Raw genomic sequence first — 12,647 nt, 5'->3', positions numbered from 1 at the left:
GCTCGATGGCTGCAAATTTTCCAGAAATTCCGGGTTGTTCGTCATGTGCACGCTTGCACCAGAATCAATGAACCAATCAGATACCTTCTTTGACGAAAAAGTTGATAATACCGCACAGAAAGCATCTTTTTATACGCTTCTGCATTCTCGAGCAATGTGTCCAAATTTGTGACACTTCCGGCACTTTGGTCCTTTCGGGGGATTATTCTTCGCTTCGTTCTTCGGTTTAAAGTTTCCAACTCCGCTGCTTCTCACTGTTCCCGTCCGTTGGTTTGCCAGCAATGCAGCGTCCTCCGCTGGAAATTTTACCTCTTGCAGCAGCTTTGTCTTTATTGCGTCGCCTGTAATCGGCGTACCCGAATTCTCAAGAGCCATAATCATCGGACGATATTCATCGGGGAGACCGGCCAGTAGCAATGTTCCTATCCATTCGTCGGAAATCGGGAAATTTATTCCATTCAGCTGGTGTGCGGTCGTAACAATCCGGTTGACGTAGTCGTCCATCGACGAACAAGCGGACAGCTCAGTTTTTATCAACTTGTGCAGCAATCCAACTCTTCTTGTCAATCCTGTGTCGTCGAAAGCACTTTCCAGTTTCGCCCAAACTTCCTTGGCAGATTTTGCTTCTTTGACGTGCACGTAATTTACGGGGTCGAGCAGCAAAATGATTTTTGCTCTCGCTCGGCGATCGGATGTGGCGTTAACTATTTTGTCGGTTCCGTCCTCATTTTTCTCCGGCTTGACAGCGCTCCATAGATCCTCCAGCTCCAAATATGTTTGCACCGCAAACTTCCATGTGGGCCAGTTACTTCGACCAGTGAGTCGCTCGATTCCCGGAAGACTCGAAATGTTGTGAACTACCGTGCCAGCTCCTCCAGCTGGTGCTATATTTCCTCGAACCGAGGTTCCAGCATCGTTTTCGCATTCGCCTCCAATCATTTTATCACCCGCGTACCGAATAATCACTTTTCACACGACGAAAAAATTTCCGCGTCAGGGCACATAACCTGTTAATATAATGAAAACGCGCAGTAAAGATAATGTACGTCCGTGTCGTTACAGGTTTTATTGAGAGAAAAAAAGAAAAATGATAAAGTACAGTACAGCAGAGAAACGTCAAATGTTACACATTAATTCCAAACTATAACAGAGTTGGCTTCAATTACATTGTAGCACAGATATGGATAATTAGATGAAGCACAGCTTATATAATTCCAACAAACCTGCATCGTGATCGCTGGCTTCATGTACCAATGATCTTTCTGTTCAACCTCGTAAGTCTTGGAAAAAAATTAGATTATTGTCAAATTCGTGCCGGTTTTAATTCTCTAACGGACTGTGAAAACTAGGCATTCAATCAACGCAAATTACAATACAGCAACATGTTTACATACACATACACTGAAATACAAAGAGACTTTGCAATAAACAAAACAATTAAAAACTATTAAAAAATTGGTGGCATTATAGTTGCCACCTGCCCGTCTAGCGTATATATCGCACTGAAATGCATATAAACCATCGAAAAAAACTAAATGGACGATAACTTCGTCAAATATGCTTCTTTTCACACACCGCACAAAAAAACCGCACAAGAACAGAAACGGCACAAAAAATATCGCACAAAATAAAACCGCACAAAAACAGGTTTTACTGTAGTTTTAAATTTTTTTCGCGCCCAAAAAAATCAAGCACGTTGCTAGATATTAGAACTAGTTACCACAGTTAGGCTAGAAGTAATAATTTATTGTTAAAGAAGAGAAAAAATAAAATCGTTGATGGTAATATAGTTACCACTACCCGTAAAGGGGTTCAGGGAAAAAATCCAAAGCATCACAATTATAGATACACAATTATTCGAATATATTGGGTCAATTAAATAGTATCCGCGTTTTTCTGTTTAATTTCTGAATGATTTTTTTTGAAGTAAGACTACGTCTAACTGGAAGATTAGGGGGTAAAATGAAAATCTAGGCACTGAACAAGTAGCAAAAAATTAAAGATTTCGAGCGCTTATAACTCGATGATTTCTTAATAGATCGCAAAGGTGTTTGCAGGGTCTGGGCTATACCGTGGATCCATCAAAGCTTCCCAACTAATCGCCCTGTTTTTTAAGCGCGTCATCAGAGATTAATGTGACACTTTTCTGTTCATCGATTTTGGTGGTTTCTTCCATAATCGCCTCGTGAAAACTATCCAGTTGTGAACCGCACAACACTGAATTAACCTTTTGGCTATGTAACTCCTCATGATCGAAGATTTGCTTCCAGTTCCACCATACACACAGCGTCCCTTTTTTGGAGTCAAGGCTTTGATAATATTTGTAGTGGTTTGTCTCGCTTATCCCATGATCTTTTGCGAACGATATCGTATTTTTCCCATTTCTATCAACCGTGATTATTTGCTCCAGAAATGTGTTGATATAGTTGTGCTTCGCTGATGAAAATTAGTCAATCAACTTCCTTTAGAATAATTCATGCAGCTTCCAAACATCGAGTTTCTCTGCGTGGCCTCTTTTTCAAACTATTGATTGCCTAAATCTTATTCCTGAAAAACTGAGCAAGGTTCTTTTCCATGCTATTCTATAAGTCGAAATTATTGCGCTCAAGAAAAGTGGCCCGAACAATTGATAACCGGAAGGATCAATACCTGGTGAGGGCGACGGGTGAAATAGCACTCCTTAGGGAAACAGAACATTTTCGGCCGAACTGTCAAAGCCTTTGTCCGGTGGAATACGACGTCTATCATATTGGATAATTCTGTTAGTTTGTTCTAGATCGCTGACTTTAATTTCGTTTAGTTATGAGCAGTACTTGTTAGAATTTATTGAAGCTTTGTAGAAGCACATAAATCAGAATTCCTTTCCAATCTCACCAGATACAAGATCCAATAGTATGGAATCGATACATAGTAGCGTTCTACATAACCAGGTAATTCGTTGTTCATTTTCCTTTGGTTCATCACCTTTGGAGTTCTCGAAAGACAGAGACAACAACAAACCCGTAACTAAGAAAACTATGTCGTGCATTTTTTCAAATTACAAGATTCTGAGTATCTTTGATGGTGTCTTCGTCCTGGCGGAATGTCAATAAGTTCATCACTCTCAGTTCATGTGCGTTACTCTCAGAATACGCATTTCAGCGAAACAGTTCAACGATATGGAAAAATATGGTCTTTTATTGAAAAATATGGAGTACACGTAAGGAGCGGCAAGATTGAAATTCGATGAAAATGCAGAGCAGATATCATTCATTTTTGATCATATAGTATTTTCAGAAATATTCATTTTATGTGTCCACGTGGACATTATCTAAACTCCCTCCTCCCTCACCGTGGACAAGCGTGGACATTTTCGTACCCCTCACCCCCCACTTGGTATGTGGACAGCCCCTTATAGGAAATAAACCATTCGGTTCGCACTTCTATAATGTTTAATCTTTGTTGGATTTTTATGTATCTATTCCGAAGCGATTCGTGTTGCTGGAGGGATCATTGTCATCATTTATTAAATCTTGAAGTTGGCGAAGAAAGAAAGATACATTATCAGATTAGAATGTCCGAAAGTAGTTGCAAATCGTTATATTTTGATTTTAAATAATTATTAAATAATTATTTATTGGTTTTTAAATGTTGTCCTGGCTTTTATTTTACCGTTTGTCTACACATTTCTTGATATTACTACAAAAGCTTGCTGTTATAATATAAAATCATCATCAAATACATTTTTTTGTTGAATATATTTCACAATTTAAAAAACGAGTTCCTCTATTACGTAGAACACATACTCGATGCGGAAACGTAAAATTATTTTTTTTTATTTTTTTTTATATTAATAGTATCAAATATGATTTTCGCTTCACAATGACAGAACATGAAGCTCAATGCCGTCAACGCTAATTCAATAAATGATCGTTCAAGATAGTGTTGCAAAATTGTTTCTCTCATTTCTTACTTCAAGGATGCCAGCTTGTCATACTTTGTCCCAAAGATCCTTCAAGGAAAAAAACTTCGATTCTATGAACAGCATAAAAAACCTTGAACAGTTTTCGACGACAAAGCAAACATGATAATGAAATTTATATCCTGCGTGAAAACTGACGAATGATTGTGGAATAAAACTGTGAATATTAGATTTAAATTTAAAAAAAATTGTAATGGGTTGTATCAGTTTTTGACGTAGAACTACGGAATTATGTTATTCAACACACTTGTTCATCACTTCGGATATTATTTTAGAATGCATCAAAATTTTTGTAATATCTTTTTAGCTGTTTAATTTTTTATTACTTCAGTAGACTCGAAAGAGCCGAGTAGAGTCGAATGCTATCAGTATTTCTCGTTTATTTGGTTCAACCCGCATCAGACTTTCTCCTTCCTGCTCAGATATCAATCACAAACTATAAACACATTTGCTCCTATATTTTGCTTGAGATGTAATCGAACCCCACAACATGCAACAGTAAGGTTACCCTGCTGGAGTTCGAAAGCATACTTTCATGAAATAAACGTTTATCTAAATAAATGCAGTGTATATCTATATTCCAAAATTCTGGAAACTCTTCCACATCCGCACTAGCGCAAAAAAAATCTCGTATGCTGCTCTTATTTGTCGCAGCACACCTCGATACAAAGGGCTTCCTCTCCTTGTATCGAGCTGTGTGTGTATGCATGTGGAATCAGCATTAGGCATGTGAAATCAGCATTAGGCATGTATGATATCCGCTAGTTGTGTAATGCTAGCTCATTCGCATCTGTGTTTTCATTCTATTCTATTTTTGGTTTCCGCCTCTAGCCCTGAGAAGGGCCCCATGTGGAGAGAAACTCTATCCCATACTCCTCTGTCACCCGACAAGAAAACAATCCTCTCCCGCTCGACGCTCTGCGGCAACCATGTTGCTTCGATGACCACCAAACGAGAAGTAGTGTGGCTTCAAATCACGGATGGCTTATTTAAACCAAATATGTTGAAAACGGGTAGAAATGAATGTATCAGTTGCTCGTTATTGACAGCTCTGTTCGGGAATGCGGCAAAACAAATGTATGAGAAAATGAGAATGCTTCCAGTTTTCATCAATTTAAACTGTTTAGGTATTAGTGGATTGAACTATATAGTATATCAAACGAATCTTAGAGAATTTCCGATTCAATTGGTGCGCAAAGTATCAGAATTTGTCCACTGAGAAAATAGTTATTAACGTTAACTTTATTTCACAAAAACGTGACCTGTTTTCTGATTTGGCACCCTTCCTGAAAGACGTAGTTCTACGTCAAAAATGTTGCTATTATTTTCCTAAAAATGATCACGGACTTTTCGGACTTTCCAATTTTAATTATCCTGATTTTTACTGATTTTTATTTTCATTTATCCTAATTTTTGAAAATTTTAGTTGGCAACCATACAGTGATGGCAAAAATAAGAAAAACAATAATAATGTAATTATTTTTTCCCTTTTTTATGTTCGTTTTATATGTAGGATTATTTAATATTACATAGTTGTTATCTAGGAACACACCATTCGAAAGAGGAACAGACACATAATCAAGATTTCTTTATATCAGTAACCTCCAGATATTTTTACAACGATTAAAAAAGTTACAAAGTTTTGGGATGGAGAAAAACAAATATACAACAAAAAAATAATTGACCACTCATAATCAACTAAGCTTCATATTTCTACCAATTGAACAATTACGTTTTTTATTATAAACCTCACTTTCTATTTCCGGTAGAATGAGCATTTCATTTCTATGTTGTGTCAACTTTGAAACGATTAGATACATAAATTGCATGTTAATCTGCTTTTTAGTTAGTGATTTGTGTGGTGCTACATTCCCGTCTTTCGAAACATTGCAAAAATCAGTTTCCCAACCATTTCATCATTGTTTGGAACAAAACAAATTCCGTTCATTGCACGGTAGCATGGAAAACATTCAAGAAAAATGAGTACCCGAGAGAGGAATCTCCAGCGTAAAAAAAAGAGTTATCGCAAAAACATGAAACGAGAGAGAAGACGCAGAATGTGTCGAAATTATGTTGTATTTGTTTACCCGCGAGAACGGATGAGTATACCGTTGTTCATTCATTGATTTTCCGAGAGTTGTTTTGGTTTATTGTACGTTACGCTGCAAGCACGGCAGCGTTACATCCAGCGTGAAACGGGATCCATCACTGACAGATGTCCGTTATAATGAACGATATAGAATGAATTAAACGATTCACGTTGACAACATTGCGATTTGTGTGTTTCGTTGGTGTGAAGAGTGTGTAAATTATGAATGAAAATTATTGTATCCGAATCAAATAAGAATTTTACTTAATAGAGTAAAACGCATTTCGACGAGTGGTGAAAGAAAACTTGAATGAAACATTCATTAATTCATTAATTCATTAATTATAATGATGAGACTTAAGTGGATATTTGAAAATTTATTGAGAAAATGAAAAAGGTATTCCTGTGGAACATAAAACTTACTGCTACTGCATTCAAAGCATTCCCACTACCATACCCATAGATGAGGCAATACACGATTTTCATGCGATCCAGTTATCAACCAACCTTTGATTTCTTCATAAGATAAGACAAATGGTAATCAGAGGGAACAATGTCTGGGGAATATGGAGGGTGTTTACTTTCCCAGTTTCGGGTTCGATTCCCGTTCTGGTCGGAAAATTTTTCTTCATAGAAATTGCATTTCGACTTGCACTGTGGTCACGCGTATTCTAGAATTTGCCACTTAGAATACATCCAAAGCGTATAATTCGGCATAGAAATCTCAACTAAGCACCAATGAAAATGATGCTAGTAATACTGCGTTGATACGGTGAAGTTCCTCTAGCAACGTTAGTACCATTTTAGTACCATTGCAGAAGATGTCTATGGAACCATTTAGTAGTGATAATTTCAAATGGTAGATGCTCCTAATTGTTTATTTCGAATTTTTAAGTGGATTCCTATGTTTTTATTATTCAAATAAAAATCAATGCTCTAAAATTGACAGTTAGTTCGTTTTCGACAGTATGTTGGCATGGAATAAGCAAAGAGAATAATACATGCATACATTTTGTTTGTTAATACGTTTACGAATACGTTTTTAAGAAAAATAAAACATTTCATAATAGATCGTAAAGTTGTTTACATCAATTGATGGGAAATATTTCTACGCATGATGTGAATTGACTAGAAAATGAATTGACGAGCACTGAAAGCGAAGATGACTGATGAACTATTCTGGTCAATACTTATTCTCTCTCAAGAGATGAAAACTGGCTTCTTACTCTTTTTTCTGCATTTTCGTCGACCATGTGCTAGATAACACGCGAGATGTTAAGGTTGCCAAATGTTATAAAATTTCAGGAAATTATTCCCCATGAGAGAAATATGCGTTCTTCATATTATGTATTTTCTTAGCTGTACCAATTTTTTGTATTAATTATTCAACCGATGTGACATTCACATTCATGGTGTTCACAAATTTTAAACAATTGGTATTTTCCTGCTATTTTGGCATGCGGAAAAAAATAGATACGGAGAAATCAGAGAAAACTAGAAAACGTAGATTTGATAACAGAAGTATGATATGTTGAAATACATTAGTTAAATTTATGGTTCACTTTATTTGTCAAGAGATTATGGGCCTTACCATACTTCACATCACGATGAAAACGAAATGAACGACACGTCGTTGAACTTTGTTCTACGAGTTAGTGAAGTGGCAAAGATAATGATGGTTTTTAAGTCAGAATGAACCATTTTCAAATAGAAATTATGAATGAAAATAAACTTCTCCGTATCGAATTAGTGTTCAATTGTATCTGAAGATAATTTTATATTATAATTATAAATTTTTGTGAGTATATCGGAAAGTGTATATAAAATAAGTTATGTTAGGATAAGAAAAACGTGCTTCAAGTAAATAAATAATGCCAAATAAATTCAAATCTGTGTTGTCTCTTCGTTCAACCTGACCTCAATCCACACTTCTACTCCCTCTGATATGGATCTTGTTACGCACACCATCGTATTTTACGTCCAGTGAAAAAAAAAGTAAAGTGAAACGAAAAACTTGATTTCTGATGCAAAAAAAAAAAAAAATATTGTCTACCCATCGTGAACTCAAACCAACGAATTTAGACAGTTATTAGGTATGCTATACAGACAGTCAAATCGTATAAATTTCACTCGCTTTTCCCTGAACTGATCATTCATTTTCCAACCGGGAAGCAAAGCAAAACTGAATGAGTAAGAGCATAATTTGCAAGGCAAGGAGTTGAATCAGAGTTTCCCCAAGGGCCTTTTCCAAGGCTAGAGACGAATGAACTGCAAAAATTGATTGTGTCTATAATTCAACCGGTAATTTTTAATGGCATCAAAAGAAGATCCGTAACCCAATTAAGCGCAACCTAATGTAATGGTGGTGATGATACAGGCGAAAAATTCCTATAACTGCATTCAGTGTGTCCAGAAGAGCAAATGCATTGAATGCATCGGCAATAAGAACACAAATTTCGACATATAGCCAGCGAGAACAAAAACTTTCATTTTTTTTTTCAAACGAATTCATTTCATAAAAATATGCCGCTTTTCAGGGCCACCTTTCACTAAAGAGTTATTTCAATACAATTCAATGCATTTTTTTTGTTGCATTCTAATGTGATATCCGAAATAATAAAAAGCAATACGCTTGTGTGTATTTAGGAGCGTCTTGGGCTTACTAGTTATTGGTGATTTTCTGATCGATCATTCAGTTTTCGCGAATTCGTGCATTCTTTTCGGATCAAAAGTGGCGTCAACAACTGCAATATGTTGCCAGATAGGAAGAAGAATTTTCCCAACAGTGACGGTCGATTTTGGATTTTTTGTAGCCGTTCTGGGAAAGGTGTTGCATGATATAATTTGTGGATGAATTCTTTAGAAATGATGTTCTTGGAAGCGTTGTAGATACAGATACACTACTAGGATGTTTGATAAGTTAATTAAATTGACAGTCCTGCACAGTCCTACGTGAAGTGGCGTCGAGTGAATATTCGCACCCGGGACTAATGTGTTGATTTACACCCCCTCCTTCAGCCAGAAAAGTAGAAACATTTGCACCTAGGGAAGAGTCTGTGTCTCACCCGGGGCGGAAAAATCGATTTGCACCCCCCAACTCCCCCTCACAAATCATATTTATCCTATTTCTTCATATAAATTCATAAATTCAATTCATTCTGCCCCCGGGGGCCCCCCTCCCCCCTCGATCCCGAATAAATAAATACATCCCTCATGCACGATCCTGTTTGAGGATCATCGTGTGATTCAATGGTCTAGTTTTACGATAAGGTTTTTGTTTATGCTTTGGTGTTAAGATAGCGGCGAGCTTATCGTATTCTAAAGAGGTAATAAGTTTAAGAAAAACTTGTATATATTAGGCTGTCAAAAAAGTCCTGCGGTATTTCCGCGAGGTGTCGTTGTAAGCGCGTAGCTCTAGTTGTATTCATTGTATCGAGTCATACTATAGCTTGTTGGAAAGGTATTTTCGCGCTATAATATAGTCCTTGACAGTGTTTTGTTTGGTTAAGTCGTTCGTGAGTTATAGTGTCGCAAATATGGAGTAAAATAAAGAGAAAATCCGACATATTTTACAGTACTACTATGACAAAGGCAAAAATGCATCTCAAGCTGCCAATAACATTTGTGCAGTTTATGGACCCGATACAGTTTCCATTTCCACCGCACAACGATGGTTTCAACGTTTTCGTTCTGGTGTAGAGGTCGTCGAAGATGCGCCACTCTCCGGAAGGCCTGTCGTCGAAAATTGCGACAAAATCGCTGAATTAGCCGAGAAAGACCGGCCTAGTAGCAGCCGTAGCATCGGCCAAGAGCTGGGGATAAGTCATCAAACCGTTATTAACCATTTGAAGAAGCTTGGATTCACAAAGAAGCTCGATGTATGGGTGCCACACACGTTGACGCAAAAAAACATCTTTGACCGTATCGACGCATGTGAATCTCTGCTGAATCGCAACAAAATCGACCCGTTTCTGAAGCGGATGGTGACTGGCGATGAAAAGTGGGTCACTTACGACAACGTGAAGCGCAAACGGTCGTGGTCGAAGCCCGCTGAAGCGGCTCAGACGGTGGCCAAGCCCTCATTAACGGCCAGGAAGGTTCTGCTGTGTGTTTGGTGGGATTGTCAAGGAATAATCTATTATGAGCTGCTTCCCCAAGGCCAAACGCTCAATTCGGACCTGTACTGCCAACAACTGGACCGCTTGAAGGTAGCACTCATGAAGAAGAGGCCATCTTTGATAAACAGAGGCCGCATTGTCTACCATCAGGACAACGCCAGGCCACACACTTCTTTGGTGACGCGCCAGAAGCTCCGGGAGCTCGGATGGGAGGTTCTTTTGCATCCGCCGTATAGTCCGGACCTTGCACCAAGTGACTACCACCTGTTTTTGTCCATGGCGAACGAGCTAGGTAGTCAGAAGTTAGCCACAAAAGAAGCCTGTAAAAATTGGCTATCCGAGTTTTTTGCCAATAAGGAAGCGAGCTTCTATAACAGGGGTATTATGAAGTTGGCATCTCGTTGGGAACAAGTCATCGAACAAAACGGCGCATATTTGACTTAAAACAGATGATTGTAACTAATTTTATGAACAAATGAAAATTCAAAAAAAAAATGCTGCATGACTTTTTTGACAGCCTAATATATTATTCTAGGAATAGAAAATAAAGGCAGGGTTGTTATAAAGACGCAGGAAGGACGGTCGTGTTTTTCATCGAAAAAGAAAAGAAAGTGCCTTAGACCGCTCGGGCGGTTGTGCACTATTTTTGAAATCATGTAATTCAGATTCATTTATTGAACATAAAGATTTCATTTTGTTTTTTATTAGAGAGTCTTTCGGCATCCTGGTATGGTTCGTCTCTGACAATAATTTCAAATTAGCTTACAAAACAAATAAAAACATTAGTTTTTCAGACGTGTTTTATTTCGTCTAAGGTAAATTCCACTGTGAAAAATTTTCTATTCGACGTCATATGTAATCACTCATTACCATTGAAATATTATTGGCATTAATTCTATCGTTTCACAAATCACAAGTTACTCATCAGAACTGAATGAATTTATTCCAACATATCAGCTTATATTGCACGATGTAATAAATTGGATCATTTGTATAGTTACAGGACACTATTACAGTTTCAATACTCTCATTCCGGTTTTTGGACCGTTACAAATATTAGACCATCATCGGGATCCATTCCGACAATTGCTTCATTGTTTCGCGTTTTCACTCTCACATACAAAAACTCATCACTGGGATCAATCCACCTGATGCTGGCACTGGCTTTATCCATTAAACTAACGTACAGTCCGGACTGCTCTAGTGTTACCTCCGGATCATCAAACGTACTTCTCAATGGGATTCCCGTTTTGCTCAGGATGATTGCTTGCTTAACTAATTTAGTTTTCCGAACGCTTTCGAAACACTGATCCAGGTACCGCTGAAAGCTGCTTTTCTCCTCCTGTTGGGGGGTCTCCTGAAAAAAATGATCATCAACACGTTTCGTGTTCAACGAGTTTTCAATTTCCACATTGTATCTTACCATCTTCCTCAACCGATGTTACCAAACAACTGACTGGCAGCTTACATCGGAGAAATGATCGGAGAAGGATGTTTTGTGGTTTCCGTTGTGCGTGTATTACATCGAAAAACAAATCCAGAACCCGAATAAACTTTCTTGCTCAGGATAGTGCCAGTAGATTTAAAGGGTTGAATTAATTGATTTGTACTATGACATAGAAAGGCAATAAAGTGGGAAAAGTAATGACCACGGTTGAAGAACGGAAGTCAAAAATTAAACCGAAGAGAGGGGGGAACGATATTCGAATTGTCTATCCTAAAGTTCGGGGGGTGCCAATAGTAGACTATGTTTGTCTAGCGAGTTCATTTGAATATTATGTTGACTTTTATTACCTTCTGTCGTTGTTGGTAATAAAATGTGAATTATCTATACTTTTCTAGAAAGCGATGAACGTTTGGTATACAATGTTTTCGATGAGGAAAAAGGGTTGCTATTAATGAAAGATATATCAACCAGGTACTGTATATACTATTGATGGTAAAGAAAAGAAAAAATACACATATATGAGACGGCTAGCTTTCTAATTATAATATCACGTGATAACATCATGATGAACCAAGGCTTCAAAAAAAATGCCTTCTAATTAGAGTTATGCTGTAATCTTTGTGGGACAATATTTCCCTAACAGGAAAAAAACGAATCGTTGTATATTTTTTGCATTTGCGAAGCCTAATTATTTTTGTTTTGTTTTCTTCTTCATAGAGAGACTTAAGTCTAACTTAATCGTGTGGAATCGTTTGTCATATTTGTAGATGTAATCGGTGAAAGCAAACGTACGTAGAACAAAGATTGGAATACAAAATTCTGTATTAATTTCGTACACGATCTGAAACATACACGTGATCCTGTGCTTGATAAGATGACCGAGGTTGGTGTACACTTATGTTTTCTTCTTGCATGCTGAATCGCAGCATCATGTTTTGCTTAGAGAAAAAATAATGTTTCCCGAGTGCAACCACTAAATACGTTGCATATGCGTCACTGACGATCCTTGACGAACTACCCCGTCTCAACGTA

General features: G+C 37.5%; 1 protein-coding gene across 1 annotated transcript; it reads right to left on the bottom strand.

Moving 5' to 3' along the window:
* Nucleotides 1-11,195: 11,195 nt before the first annotated feature.
* Nucleotides 11,196-11,594, bottom strand: LOC129774407 (dynein light chain roadblock-type 1-like). Its single transcript, XM_055778141.1, has one exon. It carries the CDS (start codon nucleotides 11,592-11,594, stop codon nucleotides 11,196-11,198), a length of 399 nt encoding a protein of 132 aa, XP_055634116.1.
* Nucleotides 11,595-12,647: the final 1,053 nt, after the last annotated feature.

Source organism: Toxorhynchites rutilus, chromosome 3 (assembly GCF_029784135.1).
Source record: "Toxorhynchites rutilus septentrionalis strain SRP chromosome 3, ASM2978413v1, whole genome shotgun sequence".
Classification (NCBI taxonomy): domain Eukaryota; kingdom Metazoa; phylum Arthropoda; class Insecta; order Diptera; family Culicidae; genus Toxorhynchites; species Toxorhynchites rutilus.
The sequence above is the reverse complement of the archived record's forward strand: the minus strand, read 5'-3'. Positions and strand labels throughout refer to the sequence as shown.

Excerpts from the sequence above, each read along its gene's own strand:
- LOC129774407 (XM_055778141.1), bottom strand. The coding sequence starts at position 11,594 with ATGGTAAGATACAATGTGGAAATTGAAAACTCGTTGAACACGAAACGT.